The sequence below is a fragment of the Schistocerca serialis genome, chromosome 5, assembly GCF_023864345.2.
Source record: "Schistocerca serialis cubense isolate TAMUIC-IGC-003099 chromosome 5, iqSchSeri2.2, whole genome shotgun sequence".
Classification (NCBI taxonomy): Eukaryota; Metazoa; Arthropoda; class Insecta; order Orthoptera; family Acrididae; genus Schistocerca; species Schistocerca serialis.
This window is the reverse complement of record NC_064642.1, coordinates 610,132,305-610,149,448: the sequence shown is the minus strand read 5'-3', so window position 1 is coordinate 610,149,448 and position 17,144 is coordinate 610,132,305. Positions and strand designations below refer to the sequence as shown.

At 39.2% G+C, this 17,144-nt stretch overlaps 1 protein-coding gene across 6 annotated transcripts in view; it reads left to right on the top strand.

The window, feature by feature from the left end:
* Nucleotides 1–17,144, top strand: part of LOC126481610 (uncharacterized) — a 146,041-nt gene that overhangs the window by 87,102 nt on the left and 41,795 nt on the right. For all 6 annotated transcript variants that reach the window (XM_050105484.1, XM_050105488.1, XM_050105485.1 and 3 more), the window contains one exon: nt 9,865–10,083. In XM_050105484.1, the coding sequence (XP_049961441.1) occupies nt 9,865–10,083 (219 nt within the window). The remainder of the gene's footprint in view (nt 1–9,864; nt 10,084–17,144) is intronic.

The window sequence follows — 17,144 nt, the reverse complement described above, 5'->3', positions numbered from 1 at the left end:
GATATAAAATTTTTGCAGAATAAATCTTAATAGACCTAGGTTTTTCCTCCTACTAAATAAAACCTAACTTGAAACTTGTGGTAAAAACTGCATTGAATACTTTTCTATACAACTTTACACTTTCTTCCATCACACAAAAGACTGAGCAACTCCATAAAACATGCTACTGTATAGGAGTCCGAAACAAGAGAAGTGATTAACGAAAGAAAACTGTTAACAAATGGACACAAAAAATTGAAATTATGAGGGTTGGAACCTAAATAGTGGCAACTATTTATTCACAGCTGATACAAAAGAGTTACATGTTTGCACCTGTTACTGTCCTTCAGAGTTGTCACCAGTGTTGTGTAGAACCCATTGCCAGCGATGTGGAAGGCATAGTATACCGTTAGCAGAGTCTGTTCTGTTGATGGTGCGAATGGAGCGGTCTACTGCCTGTCGAATCTCTGGTACAGTTCTGAAGCAAATGCCACAAAGTGGTTACTTCATCTTCGGAATCAAATCAGTCACAAGGACTTAAGTTCGGGGGGTATGATGGATAGTACAGTACTTTCCAGTCCCATTGACCGAACAGAGCAACCACAGCTTGCGCTGTATGCGCCCGTGCATTTTTGTGCAAAATGATGGGTGGGTTGCGCAGAAAGTCTCGCCGCTTCTTTTGCGAAGCTGGTCACAGGTGATGCTCCAAAAACAAACAGTAATACTGTGCTTTGATGGTCTGCTGTAGAGGAACATAATGCGTTGGGATAACACCATCTCAGCTGTACACGAGAATCACCATACTGGGGCTCTGACGCACTTTTGACTTTCACGGCAACCCACAATGACATCATTCGTTGGACTGGCGTTTCAGTTTTGGCTCGTAGAATGTGGCCCATGTCTCATCCATTGTTAAGAAACGGAATAAGAAAGCCTCTCCTTCACGCTCATAGCGCTCCAAATGTGTGTGAGCAGCGTTGTAATGCATCCAGTTCAGCATTTCTGTCAGTCATGTGGAACCCATCATGTTGCAATTTTTCGTATGCTCAGGTGTTCCTTTAGGATGCGAAGCACAGTCGTAGGCGCTAATCCGGTTCCATGGGTGAGCTCACAAATCGTATGGCATCAATCACTGTCCACTAACATGGCAACAGCATGCACTTCTTCTTCAGAGACACTAGGATGACCTGCCCGATGCATGTCTGCCGACCTTCGTTGAAGGCTTTTACCCAACGTGCCACTGTTCTGTACAGAAATGTCGATTCCCCGCACGCCTCTTGAAGACCTTGATGACACTGTCGTGCTGTATGACCTCTGGCACATTGAATCTTGATCCAACTCAATTGTTCCTGTTTCAAAAACATAGTGACACCATTACGTTAGACCACTCGCTCACAAGTGACTGTGTTTCCCTCGATTGTGTTCACGCTGGTGACTTGGGACGGGCGAGTCCGTTTGCCCGTAGGTAAGGTAGGTATGTCAACAACATGTGCTCTCAGCGACAATAGTAGATTCCATTGCATAGTGTTTCCACAGCAGTGTTGCCACTATTGAAGTTCCAACCTACGTACTAAGATAACATAGATTCTGTGCCACATAATTTTGTTAGCTTCATCTTCCTATAAATCATGAGAAAGAGCGAGACAAGCAATTTAAAAAGTTTGTCTTTTTGATATCCTATTTGAGGTACACTACAAAAGGGAAGAGTAGCTAGATGAAAATGAGGTAGGGTGTATGATACTGTGAGAAGAATTTAACAGGGCATTTATTGACTTGAATCGAAACAAGACTGCTGGAGTACACAACATTCCCTCAGAGCTATTGGGATACTTTGGATAGCCAGCCATGAGAAAACAATTCCTCCTGGTGTGTAAGATGTGAGATAGGTGAAATACCCTCAGACTTCAGGAATAATGTAATAAGAAGGCAGGTGCTGACAATCTGAATATTATTGAATTATAGCTGCAACACACACACACACACACACACACACACACACACACACACACACACACACACACACACACAGAGGGTGAATGACCTATAATTTGCACCACAAATATTGTGGGAATTGGAAGTTTGTTGATGTGCAGTTTTCAGAATGGCAGTGGTGCTTGTTGCAGGATTTTAGTGCGAGTTGTGTATGAGATATTGTATTTTGGGTACTTCCCACACAGCCACTTGTCAAATACCTGTGGTAGGACACACTAAATAACAACAGAAATGGATACACTAGTTATGTGGATTCTGTCCAGTAACAAGACAACTGACCAACACAGGTTATGTTCAGAATAACCACCAACAGCGGCAATACATGCTTCCAGTCTGGTATGGAATGACTGTTTCGCATGTGCTAGCATTTCAGTGGAGAGGCCTGAGCAGCTGCAGTAATACATAGTTGCATATCATCAGGTGTTGTTGTTATGTCTTTGTAGGCAGGATGTTTCAGCTTTCCACACAGAAGAAAAGGCTGCAGGCATCAAATCTGGGAAATGGGCTTGCCGAGGTACAGGTCCTTTGTGTCCAATCCAACGATTAGGAAATAATTCCTGAAGACATGCTGTAGTACTTTCTGCACTATGGGCTGGACAACCATCATTTTGGTACCACAGGTTCCTTCAAGTTTGCAGAGGAAGGTCTTCTAGCATCCGTAGAAGATGGTCTGTTAGGGGCTGCGATACTTGTGCCCATTTAATTTTCCACCTCTGAAAAACTGGCCTATGAGCTGATGGTTCACAGTCCCACACCACAAATTTGCACTCTATGGATGCTGATTTTCCTCCTAACAAAGCCAACAGGTATTGTCAACACATCAATAGTGGATGTTTTGGCAGTTTACCTGGCTGTGATTGGGAAATGTGGCTTCATCACTAAAAAGGATATGATAAATCTAGACTATCCTGTCTTGACGTCTATGTTTAGAAGTTAACATGATTCTCATAATCATTTCCATGCAGCTCTTGGTGTAAAGAGATGTGATAGGCATTAAACTTGTGCTGATGGAGAATGCCTAGGACACTTGCCTGACTCATGCCACAGTCCTTGTGTATCGCGCAGGAGCCAATATGCAGATCAGCGGCAACAGCAGTAAGAACAATAATTTCATGCTCTTCTGTCATCATTTGTTTCCTTCTGTTATGTTGTCTAGGTGTTACACTACCACTTTCATGTAACTGGATGAAGAGGTTGATAAATAATTGCAGAGATGGTTGACATCTGTTAAAATATCTTACCTCATACACTGCACAAGAATAAACTGCATTCTTCCCACTGGTAAATCACATTGTCCACTCATGAACTACTGCTTGGACTGTTGTACACTGACTGACAAGCAAGTCACAGTGCACTCAAGGAACACACAAGCACATGGTCAGCAAACATAACATCACCACACCTTGCAACTACACAGGTTTAGTGGCTCAAACAAGTGTCTGTGTGGAAACTATTCAAAATACAGTATCTTATAAGTGACTTGCTCTAGAATCATCCAACAACCACACTGACTTTCTAATTTACCCTACTTTTAGCTTGTTACGTCAATAGGCATTGTCCCATTTAAAAATGTGTGTTTGCACAAAAAACACACTACCAATCCATTCTGTGAAAACTGTGTATCGGTAGTACTTTCCATTTCTGCCATATTTCTTCAGTGGTGTGATGATTGGTGTGTGGTGTTACATTGTACAGCAAAAAAAGGGCTGTTTGAGGGTCCTCACATATTGGACAGAAGTTGTAGTGCATCCCTGCTCAAAAAAGCTATAATCACACCCACTGCACCCCATAATACTGTGGCCATAACTTGCCTTGCCAGTCACACCATTTTGGACTTATGAAGAGTTTTTGTGATGCCATTCCATTGACTGCCTCTTTGATTCTGGTTAAAAAATGCCCCCATGTTTCATCTGCAGTCACAGTTTTTTTCCAGACACTCTCTAACTCCAAACAGAAGTGCTGCAAGGTTGTTTTTCTCATCTCTTTATTCTGGTTGGTTAACATTCTTGGTACTCAAGTTGGACAAACGTTTGAGTGTGCTAGATGTTGAATAATCACCACCACACTGTCTTTATTGAGGGAGTTTATGCAACGCAAATCACTTGCTATTACCCAGCAGTCACCATGAATTGTGTAATCAACTCACTGAATGTTGTGTAAAGTCACTGATGTCACCAGCCTGCCGCACCACATTTCCTTAGCCAGTGATATTTGCCTTTCACTTTATTACAGCAATGAACCCATTGTCTGCCGGTGCTGATATCCACTGTTGCATCAACATACACATTCAAGAATTCTGTCACAGAATGCTGTCTAATACGATCATCAGTGTCGTCCACTCTCCAAGCAACAGCAGTACTGACATCTGTTAACAGTGAAAGTTACTGCTGCAGTAGGTTGGAGACGCAGCTTTGCAGAATAGCATCAATTCAAATTTTTTACTTAACAAACTATTTGAGGAGGAAAAATAGTAGCCATTACTTTTTGACTGAGCCTCATATTTACAACAGAATTGAAATACTGATAGAAGTCAACTTCGGGAAGATTATTTCAAGTTCTAAAGAAGTGTAGGAACCCACGAAGCAATATTGACTCTTTCACTTACTGTACAAGAAGAGGTCCCCAGGGTGGGATTCACATTTCAAAACAATCAATACGGTTATGTATGTTAAGTTCCAACGTATCATGCCCTTCAGCCATTAATGTTGTTGGGCCCTCATTTGTGAGTAATCAACAACAAAAAACTTTTGAATTTTTTTGTGACACTCAACAGCTTTAAAAGTAGGAAGAATACACAAATTGCTTGTGTAATGTAATAGTTACAGCACAGTCATCAGATGCAAAAGGTTGTGGGTTTGAATCTTGTCATGGGCTTTGATTTTTTTTTTATTTTAAAATCTTTATCAAAATGACTTCATTATTTCTATCCAATTATTTGATTTAAATGTTTTTTAGCTATTCCTTTTTCACATCATATTAATCGTCATATTAACTTTTTCACTTACTCTCATTTTTCTTCCTATCATTCTTTCTCCTTTTGGAATATTTGTTCATGTGATTGTAATTGTTGCTTTGTATTAACTTAAATGTAATTTCTTCCATTTTATGATCTTACATTTTTGTCAATGTCATTGCATTTATTATTTCTATTTCTCATCTTACTTGAATTTCATTTTATGTATAATTTCTTCTTTTGTTTAAATCTTCATCTGCATTACTTTTTCCATAGTGTAAAAAGAATTTATTTTTCAGATTTTTGTATGACAATTACCATAAAAAAAGAAAGTACATCTTGGAACCCATTGCATAGTTTATCTCATCTTTTGTTCTTTAACTGATAGATCAACATGTACAAATGTTTAAATATTATCATAGGTAAATAAAAATAATTAAAATCAAATGTACAAAGATTCCAAATGAAAAAGAATTACATGCAGTCAAAATAAGGCCAAATAAAATAGTTAATACAATATGAGGAAAAACTACCATCACAGCTATATCTTGAGAATGTCTTTATTCTATCACACGACTGGTTTCGGCGGCACACTACCACCATTCTCAGGCCTACTGCCAAATGAGTATTTAATTTCCTTGCCACATTTACTGTGGTATCCTTGTTACCAGCACACGTGGGCTAGCTGTCATCAGGAGTCTGTACTCAATGCCATGTTGTCTCCATTGATTGGGAGACACGGTATCGAGTACAAACTCCTGATGAAAGCTAGCCCACGTGTGCCAATACCAAGGACCCCACAGCAAATGTGCCAAAAAAATCAAATACTCCTTTGTCAGTGGGCCTGAGGATGACAGTAATGTGCAGCTGAAACTAGTCGTGTGGTAGAATAAAGACATTCTCAAGATACAACTGTGATGATACTTTATCATATACCCATCAGCTAAAGCCCCTCATCCTTGCAGTAAGATGGACATCCATAAAGTTAATACAATGATTAAAATGATGTGACAAAAGAATAGAAATAAAAAATTACATTTTAACCAATTAATTGATTAAAAATAATGATCAAAGTCATTTTGATAAAGATTTAAAAATAAAAATATTTAAAGCACTTGACAAAATTCGAACCCACAGCTTACTGCATATGAAATTCAATAATACTATACCAACAGCTGCTATACTGATATTGTTTCATAAGGCAACCAGTGTCAACATTCCAATCATGTAATTTTGAGGCCTGTCCCATAAATGACACAAAGTGCCACTTGAGCATGGATAAGTCAAGGCACCAATACTCGTTTCTGGTTCCATAGATAACCAAACTTCATGAGCATACATGCAGACCACACATGCTCATGAAATTTGGGTATCTATAGAACCACATGAGAATATGTGCTTCTATATGCAGGAGTGGTACTTGATGTCATTCGCGTGACAAGCCTGAAGGTGATATGACTGGAATGTTGGAACTGGTTGCCTATTTAATCAATATCAATATAGTGCTTGTTGGTATAATATTACTACATTTCTTCGACCAGCCGCTGTCGTATGCTCCTGAACCCATGATGGAGTTACATTTATTTTGCGTATGACAACCTTACCGTAACTGTTATACCGGGCAAGCAGCCTCTGCATCCTTCCTATCCTTAAAGCTGTAAGAGTGTCACGAAATTCTGAATTTTTTATTTGCCGCTTACTCGCAAACGAGGGCCCACCAGGGTGCATGGCTGCAGGGTGTGATACCGTGGACCCTATGACCTACACCACCCTATAGATTATTTCAAAAGTTGATTCCACCCCTGAAACGTTAAAGAAGGGCAAACCTATTTTTATAGCTTTTGTAGACCAGGGGATAAATCTTTTGATGCTGTTGACTGGAATACAATCTTTAAAATTCTGAAGGTTGCAGAGATAAAATACAGATACCACAAGGTTATATTCAACTTGGACAGAAACCGGACTGCAGTTATTAGGTTTGCCAGGATTGCCCACTGCCCGCCTAGAAACACCTATTGTTTTGTCAGTATGCAGACAGAGGACTTTTGTGTCATCGTTAGATGCAATAAAACAATATTCAAGAGTATTACAAAGAATATAAGTCATTGCTGTGACTTTGGCAGTGACCAATGGCTACGTAATCCGGAGAAGAATCCGCCGAATCCAACTGTAGGCTAAGGCCGCCGAGGATGCTGCATCAACTCTTGAGTGGAAGTAGATGACACTGGGGTGCAGCAGTTTGCCGCCCAATGGTGACTTAGACATGCTCCGTCGGTAGCACTGCTTGGAGATGGCACTGACTGCTAAGTGTTTCAGAGAATACTCAGTCTCAACCAGATAACTGTCCACACTGTCCCATCAAGTGGACTGCGATGTTGGATGCCGTGATGTGCTGAATGCTGAATCTGGCCCACCAATACTTTAGGCATTCAGACTCTTATGACACTGGAGTTGTAGGATAGCTTCAGCCCTGGACCGGAGCCATGTTGGTAGCCCCTGGACTACCCATCAGTGCTTGCTGCTGTGCTGATTTCAGTACTGGATGATGGACTTCGTTATCTGTGGTTACAAATGGGTAATCTCCTCATAGGGCAGCAAGTGTAAGACCAACATAAGAACAATCCCACACACGAGATGTTAGTTCACCGTCATCAGAGAATCAAGTGTGAACAACATGAATGCCATTGATCTTGCTGATTGTGTGCTCTAATGGATATGGAGTCTCTGCTCTGTGGCGTCATTCCTTGTGACCGAATTCATTCTGTTCATCTTGAGTTGTCAGTGATCTTCAGTTCTGCTACATTTGCTTAACAAAGGGTCTTTACTGCTTAGTCAGACACCTGCTAAGTAATGTTGCATCCTACTTAGTGTCTCTTACATGACATTACAGCAGCAGTTAGGTCTGCACTATTCTAAGGAGTTTCTGTTGAGCTCGCAATCTCACTCAAGAATGTCAAGGTTGCTGTCTTCCTGGATGAGTAATGGTGTTGAAATGTTGACACTCCCGAGCTGGCAACTGTTGATAATTCCGTGTGATTGGTACGAGATGTTCGAACTTAGAAAATTTAATGCTTCGCAATTTTTTGCGTAACAGAATTGCAGGACAGGAAAGGGAAGCAGCAGCTGAGAAGGGAATGAGACAGGGTGGTAGCCTATCCCCGATATTTTTGATCTGTACGTTGAGCTAGCAATATGGGAGACCAAAGAAAAATTTAGAGAGGGAATTAAATTTTAAGAAGAAAAAATAAAAACTTTGAGGTTTGCTGATCACATTGTAGCTTTGTCAGACAACAAAGGATTTGGAAGAGGAGTGAATGGACAGTGTCTTGAATGGAGGATACAAGATAAAAATCAACAAAAGCAAAACAAAGGTAATGGAATGTAGTCAATTTAAATAAGGTAATGTTGAGGGAATTAGGTTAGGAAATGATATGCTAAAAATAACAGCTGTATTTTGCTGTTTGAGCAGCAAAACACTGATGATGGGTGAAGTAGAGGGAATAGAAAATAGAGATTGGCTATAGCTAGGAAATTGTTTCTGAGAAAGAGGAACTTATTATCATCAAATATTGAGTGTTAAGAAGTCTTTACTGAAGGTATTTGTCTGGAGTGTAGCAATGTGAGGAAGTGAAATGTGGGTGATAAACAATTTGGTTAAGATGAGGATACAAACTTTTGAAATGTGGTGGTACAGAAGAATGCTGAAGATTAATGGGTAGGTCATGTAAATACTGACATGGTAAATGAATATGTTTGAGGAGAAAATAACTTGACTAAAAGAAGAAATTGATTGATAAGGCTTGAAGGTTTGTTCGGAGGTGTCAAGGAATTGTCAATGTGATATTGGAGGCAGGGGAGGTTTGGAGATGGATATGATTGCGCAGGATAGGGTAGTTCAGAGAGCTATATCAAACCAAGACCATAGGAACAATATAATTGTATCAATGGGACATAGACCCTGGCTTGCTTATTCACTTGAGTAAATGCACATGTCCATTCTCACTAAGGTTGCTGCTGATCAGCCTAATATCATCATCAATACCAATGCATAAATATTTTCTTGCCACAGGTAATCTGCTTACAAAGGATGTACGTTTCTATATACGATAGAGACGGAAGTCATTTACATGTACAGCATTTCAAACAAGCAAATGTGTAATGTTGAGTTCAGTGAGCTAGTGCTCTAATACTGGTTGAAGGCGTTGGTTTGAAATGGGGAATGCGTCTCCATTAAATTCAAGAGCTCTCACTGTTCTTTGCTTTCATGTAAAGGAGTTGACTACTGATTATCTTCTGTATCGAAAATGTTCAACATTTTGTCTCCTCAGACCCAATGGCACTGCATTCCAGCTTCAGTTGAAAATACAAATCACTGCAACCAGTCGTATTTATTATTCTTTTCACTACATGTTATTTCAGTTAATAATGGATTAACAGTTTGTTTGCTTGACTCTGTTTTGGCAGCTTGTGAAGCTGTCTGACAACAGAAGAAAAAAAAAAAAAAGAACTAGTTTAGTTGAAGGCTCAAAGTTACATGGATACAAAAATTGCATTGGTGAAGATTAACATATATTTAATTATAATTGAACCAAGCAAAGTTTGCTTATTAAGAGCTACCAAGTGCAAAGAACATGGTTGTATGTGTGTGTAAAAATGCGTAGTGACAGTACAGTGATTTATATTTTCAATTGTCATTTCATAATGGGCACATACATATCTTACTTAAAATGTTTTTGGCTGTGGTTGTCTGTCAAATTTCATTTTATTCAGTGTTCCATACACAACTCTGCACTTGCTGTAAAGGTTTTTGCAAATCCCATGGTGCACCCTACAAATAAACTATTAACAGAGACTGCTTTAACTACTGAATGTTAGTGCTCACAAGGATTGTTATATCCCTTTCAGTCTGTTTCCAATACTCTTGTTTTTTATTTTTATAGCACATAGATGGCCATATGGCTACAGAACAACTAAGAAAGCGAACATATCAAGAGGAATTAAGGAAACAAATTGAAGAAAAGCGACAACTGGAAGCACAGCAAAGGGAAAAAGAAAGAAGAGAGGAGGAAATTATTCTGAAAAGAGTTGAACAGCAGCAACTTAGAATGAAATTAGAATTTGAAAGAGAGCAAGCTCAACGCAGACACAAGGTAGAGAAGGTAAGCTGCACGTAGCTGTTAAATCTGCTTTGGTTCTTGTTACCCATGTAATTCTTCAGACAAGCAATGGCTGAGGACTCTAATTCCAATTATCTTCTGCTGGTAAGTGCTGATTGAGGGGGATGGTTGGAACTTCAGTTCTGCAAATACTCTTTACAACTACCCTTTCTTGATATGTGTGCTGAATTCAGCATTTTCTTTGGCAAATGATACACCACCAGGCCACCATAAATTCCAGTTCAGCATACATTACTTGAAATGTTAAAGAAATCATATTTGATCTTTTTAACTTCCAATATGGAACAGGACAGTTTCTTAACTAGTGAAAAAATTTAATTCCTTCCTGCAAACTTGGGAACATATGTAACTATTGTAGTGTTCCTCTGTGGAACTACACAGGAAGGATCTCATCATAACTGACAATCAACTTCTTCCTCAGTTCGATTTTAGAACCAAGACATCTCATTAGTCACGTTTAAGATGGGATGGGCGAATATCACTCCATTGTTGATTACTTGAGCGTGTTGAAAGTGTCCTATAAACAGGCTTAACTATGCGGACAGATGTTTTCTGTTTTCCACAACCATGAGAAGGCTCACAATACTACTAAGAAAACAGATCTCTGTGTGGAGCCCTGAGCATGTGTTACCCTCCTCCCCCACTTTTGTAATGTTGTTCTTCCTTCTATGTTATTTTTTATATTGAGTTAGTGATGGTGCTATCAGTTGTTTTTTTTTTAAACAAGAGAATGGTGGCCCTTGTGGTACTATTGTAAATGTGACCCCTTTTCTAGTTCTCTTCCTGCTTCCTGATGGCCTTTATCAGCAATGAGACACACAGCCACAAGTTTCCTTCCCTTTTCTTTCTTTTATTTATTTTTTCCTAGTAGCCATAAATAGTGTGCGGTCCAAAGTAATGAACCTAATTCAAAGTGGAAAACGTTTTTAATTTTCTACTCTTTTAACCAGTCTCCTCTAAACCCCACAACAGTTGCAGTGCCATAGAATCTTCATTGATTTCATCCCCATTGATCTCTTAATTTCATTTCAATGAAATTTTATTTATATCCTTTGTGGCAAGGTGAGGCACTATTCACAAGCTCCATTACCCAATGTTACAGTTTCCATGAAAGCCCTTGGAAGAACATATGGTGATAGTGCTTGGAAATCATAGATGGAAAAACCAAACAATATAAAAAGTATGATTCACGTCTGGAGACGTGCCCTGATGGCTTAGTAGTTAAGGCAGCTGCTTGCAATAAGCAAGAAATTAAAGTCCTGGTCTGACACAAATTTTGAAATGTCACTGCATTACATTATACACTGACGAGGCAAAATGTTAGACCATCTACTTAACAGTGTGTTAGTCCACCTTTGGAACCCAGAGTTATGTCGCAGCAGTTGTCTATGCGCAGTTGATGCAGTTCCCTTAAGTAGAACTACATAATACTAGGCCCACCAGCCTGTATGTCCTGTGCTGCAGTGCATGTTCCTAGGAGCCATGACGTGAGTAATGGTGTATCTGGGCATCAACATCGACTGGTGTTACAAGAAATGTGATTCATCTGACTATGTGACACATTTCCCTTGATCCATGTTCCAATCTCAATGATACCATGCCCTCTACAATTGTTATTGATGATGTAGATGGTCTAAAATGGGAACAAATAGGTTTTGTCTGCTGCGGAACCACATGTACAACGATGTTTGCTTTTATGACAGCTCCGAAAGTTATGCCTATGAAGGTTTTGTACTCTGTTATCAGATAGCAGTTTATCCTGTTGTACAGTGGAGGCAAGTCTCCGACCTCCACATTCTGTGATGACACCTGTCCATCAAACACCTTGTCGCCTACTCTTGGTTTCACCGTCCTTCAACAACTTTCCATAGACATTCACAGCAGTAGCATGTAAACAGCCAGCCATCTTCGCTGCTTCCAAGATGCTGAGTACTGTAACAATCTAATCTTAAAGTCACTTATGTCACTGGATATCCCCATCTGTGACTCATATTATCACTAGAATAATTCCCCATTTCTCTATCCTCTGCTTGTATACTTCCCTTATCACGTCACGTGCCTGCAACACCACCAGTGTTTTGTCTCATTAGCGGAGATTTACCATATCTAAATGGTTTGCACTGATGTCATTTCATATCATTCCAACTTTACTAAATTAATTCCCATTGAGGCATTCATTTCATAATTAATATTGTACGGAGAAGTGGGCTGGAAGTACTAGTTTAAATTTTTTTCACATATAAAAGGTATTGAAATTTGCAATCTTTTGGAGCCAGTGGTTCCTTCTTCTGCGAGAAAGATCGAAGAGGAAGGGAGAGGGTTGAAGGAAACAGATTGGTGAGGTTTAGGAAAAGGGGTAGAGTTTGAAAAAGTTGCCCAGAACCCTGTGTCAGGAGAGGCTTACCGGACAGGATGAGAAGGGAGTCTTTCTTTCTCATCCCATCTGGTAAGTCTCTCCTGATCCAGGGTTCTGGGTGACTTTTCTGAACTCTGTCCCTTTTCTTAACCCTCGTAAATCCTTTTCCTTCACTCCTCTTCCTTCCCCTTCAGCTATTCTGCGAGAAGACGGAGCCACTGGCTGCGAAAGCTTGCAAATTTCAGTACGTTTTGTATGTGTGTCGTCCTGCCACAGCTTGATTTAATTATTTCTTTTTGATACTATAAATTTTTTGATTAAAAATCTTTTGTCTCTGATCATACATTGTGTCACTAGATAGTGAATTGATGATTGTAAAACTGACTTTAATTTCTTGCACAAATTTTTTCTAGTCAAAGCTAATCCTTGTTAATAGTAAAAAAAATGTGAGGTTAACATTTATACAATGCAGGTTTCTGATGTTCTCGTCTAAGATCAGCTGCTTTGTGCAACTTAACTAACAGCAGTTGGATAAAGCAAAAAGTATACATTAATATTCATACAGACACTCCTGATTACTGGGGGAGCAGTTAAAAAGTGATTATACTGAAATTCAAGTATGAGCCAGCTTTTTTTTTTTTTTGGGGGGGGGGGGGGGGGGGGGGGAATTAAAAAAAATATTGTACATGATAGCTAAGACAGGTAGCAAGTAATTTTCTAGACAAATTGGTCACCTCTTATGTGTTTCAAAGTTTTTGGAAATTCAACTTTTAAAGCTAAATCGATGAAAATTGGTATTTGACTTCTCAGTTAGAAATAAAGAAATATGTCTTAGGGGATGAAAATTTCTGTGGAAATATCGCCACAAGAATTCAAAAGGCAGGTTCACAGAAATCTCAGACTTCAGCTACTAGGGTTGCTTTATGACCTTAATTAGTGCGGAAAGTTCAGAAGGTGTTGCGTTTTGTGAACTAAATCAAAGAAAGCGATTTAACGATCACCACAACAAATTGGATCCATCATTATTCTACAGAAAAAGAAACAGATCTTTAATACCTAAGTTTCCTGTTGGCCTAATATATGTTTATAAACTTATTTTTGTTGTAGTTACTATGCAAACTAATCATTACTGATGACAAAGTAGATACCACTTTTAAATGTGATTCTATGTCAAGGAATGTCCATTTGAGATGAGAAACTCCAGTACCAGGTCCTAGACTGGTGCTGATACATATAGAACCACTTATCCAATGTTTGTCTTTCTTTTTTGACTATCTACATGAAATGAAATTAAATTTAATGGAACACTTTACTTACGAAAAGAATGGCAGCCACGTAAAGGATCACAAACTTTTTTTAAAGAGTAGGTTCTTGGGTTTTTACAAGATAATATTTATTTTTTTGTTCATTATTTGAGAGTAAACTTTATCAAATTAATTTTGCTTCTGTGTATTCTGTGGTTGGATATAGAGATTTTAAATATAAATGGTGAGTGGCTGCATTGTACTGTCATAAATATTGTAGGGGAAGAATTTTCCATCATGTCCGATGACCATGATGGTAATAACTACTGCAGTTCTGATGCCCTGCTTTGCTGATATGTCCCAACCTCAAACATACGGTGGTGACAGATATCTGGTGGCAGCTAGGGAACTCTTTGAATTTGTATTCGAAGTTTATTGAACTAAAGAGCATTATGCAAAATTCGGAATAGAAGGTAAGCCTGTGGGGAGGCTACACCTAAGCTTAACATGTCTAGCGGTCATTTTGATGTTTATGTCTTACCTCAAAATGAAGTGTTTTCTATTGTAACACCTTTTATTCACCCTGAGTATGTTACGCTCAACTTACAAGGTGTACAACTTTGCTTCCATCGTTTTTTCTTCAAGATTTGAGGCTTCAGTGAAACAAATTGGTTACACATGTATCATTCAAAGTATTTTCCATGGCTGGCCACTACTTTCTGCCATCTTTCAGGCAGTGTACAAATCCCGCGTTGAAAAAATTGTTCATCTTTTGAAGCGATCCGCGAATCGATCCAATTTGTGACTTCTTCATGATATCGGTAGTGTTGGTCAGCCAGGCCATGTGCCGTTGATCTAAACAGGTGATAGTCAGAGGGAGCAATGTTTGGAGAATACAGCGGGTGGGGTGGGACTTCCTATTTTAACGTTTCCAAGTACGTTTTGACCCCTTTTGCAATGTGGTGTCAAGCGTTGTCATGCTACAAAATAACTTTATCATGCCTCTCGCTGTATTGTGACCTTTTATCTTTTAAAGCTCTGCTCAAACGCATTAATTGCTTTTAGTAATGAGCACCTGAGATTGTTTCACTTGGTTTTAACACCTCATAGTACACGACGCCAAGCTGGTCCCACCAAATGAAGAGCATGATCTTGGAGCCGTGAATATTCGGTTTGGCTGTCGATGTGGAAGCATGGCCAGGATATTCCCATGATTTTTTGTTTTTAGAGTTATCATAATGAACCCATTTTTCGTCCCCGGTCACAATGCGATGCAGAAATCCCTTCCGTTTTTGCCTCTGAAGCAACTGTTCACAAACACCATTCAACGTCTCTTGGTTTCAGCTCACATGGATGCAAGTTCCTTCTTTCTGAATCATGCCCATAGCCTTGAGATGTTTTGAAATGGCTTGCTGTGTTGCTCCCACTAATCATGTCAATTCTTCTTGAACTTGACACGAGTCTTCACTCAGCAATGTCTCCAATTCTGCATCTTCGAAAACATTCTCTCTTCCACCACTGTGCCGGTCTACGGCGTTAAATCACCATTCTTGAAGTGTTGAAACCACCTAAGACACGTTATTTCACCAATAGCATCCTTACTATATGTACTTGAGAGCATTTGATCAGGCTCAGCCGCTGTTTTCTTCATATTGAAACAAAACTGTACCAACTCCTGCAAATGACTAGAATTAGGCTCGTAAGCCGACATTTTCAATCAAGAACAACTTTATGATGCAGACACAAATCAACTAATGTTTGAATGAGTGCCTGACATCTGCGATTTGTTTCTTTCGGCTGCTACTTACTGTTGTTGCCACCTATCGGCAAATGGCGGAAGCAAAGTTGTACACTTCATAAAAACTTCATTTGCTACAGGATCTGACTCAGCTGTAATTAATTTATGGACATCAGCTTTCAACAACCCTGCCCACAGAGGTTGTAGAGAACACTGTGCTGGATGCACTAATGTTAAAATGAGGAAGCAATTTAAGAAGTCATCAAAAAATATACAGGAAAAAAAAGCTGGAAATTCATAGAGCAGCAGCAATATGGTACCAGGAAATTAAACAAAAAGTACATGGTGCAATGAGTGTAAGGTATGACCTAAACAAACTGAATAAAAACTAAAGAACATGCTCGCCCCTGGAAAGCCACAGCTAACTCTGGCATGACACACAACCCGGAAGTACTGTATGAGGTCAATAATAATGTGACTTCAGATACTATGAGCTACAAATGCAAGTACTGTAAAGCCCCTAATTGGCAGGGGCAGGCTCCCAGAATATGCTGCTGTGCTGGCAAGGAGGAGCTCCGATCCTTTGAACATGTGCCTGAACCTCTTTATATATTATGGATGGGCACCCAGTGAATGTCTGTTTCATAAACCACATTTGAAAGTACCACGGATGCTTCCAGTTGACATCACTTGGTGCCAAGCAAATTACAGAAGGCAGTTTCATGCCAACTTTTAAGGTTTGAGGTCAAGTGTGCCATTTGGTAGGAAGTCTGTTACTGAAACTTAAACAGAAAGCACAGTTTCTTCAGATATATTTTATGGATGAGGACAAAACAGAAGTACATTTGAGATGCAGCAACTTTGCTGGTGTGAAACAAACATTAGTGAAATCTTTACAGAATGTGTTACAGAATGTCAGCAACTACATAAACACCTAAAAACAGCTGTAGAAAAGATTCTTTCAATGTGTAAGGAATCTGAAGTTGTGATTCATGCATTAAGAAAACCCAGTGATGGTTATTGTGGTTGCTTTAATGCACTAATGAGGTAGTGCTGGTGATGAGACATTGTCCTCCAGAACTTTGGTCATAGATTGTGGAATATCAGTAAAGTCCATCCGTCATACAGCACTCTAAATAACCGTTTATGTTTTTTTGTGGCAAAGGTGGGTAGTCTATAGATTAGCCCATTAGAGCTTGAGACAAACGACCTCTCAAAAAGACTGTTTTTGCCATAAATTTCTGCTCTTACCATATAATGTTTAGAAAAGGAGAAGACAGTCACCTAATGTATTGTAGGTCTTTATTCAGGCGATATTTAATAGACATATACTAAATTAGAAATATAGAAGGGATATACATGTAGATAACAGTTGGGTGGTACCTTACAACCCTGCACTTTTACATATCTTCAGTACTCATATTAATGTTGAGTACTGCAACTCCGTCAAATCTATTAAATACATTTGTAAATATGTAAATAAAGGTAGTGATCAGACCAAATTTTCCTTAGAAAACCAGAAAGATGGGGTAAAATTGTATGGAAGTGGCCATTAAATCAGCAATTCTAAAGCAGTTTTGAGAATGTTGGTCTTTTCTGTTAAAGAGAGATATCCTACAGTCACCCCATCTCTCTGCCCGTCTTGAAAAACTGTCAGTATGTTTACTTTACATCTGAAAACATGGCTGAAAAGATCAACAACCCA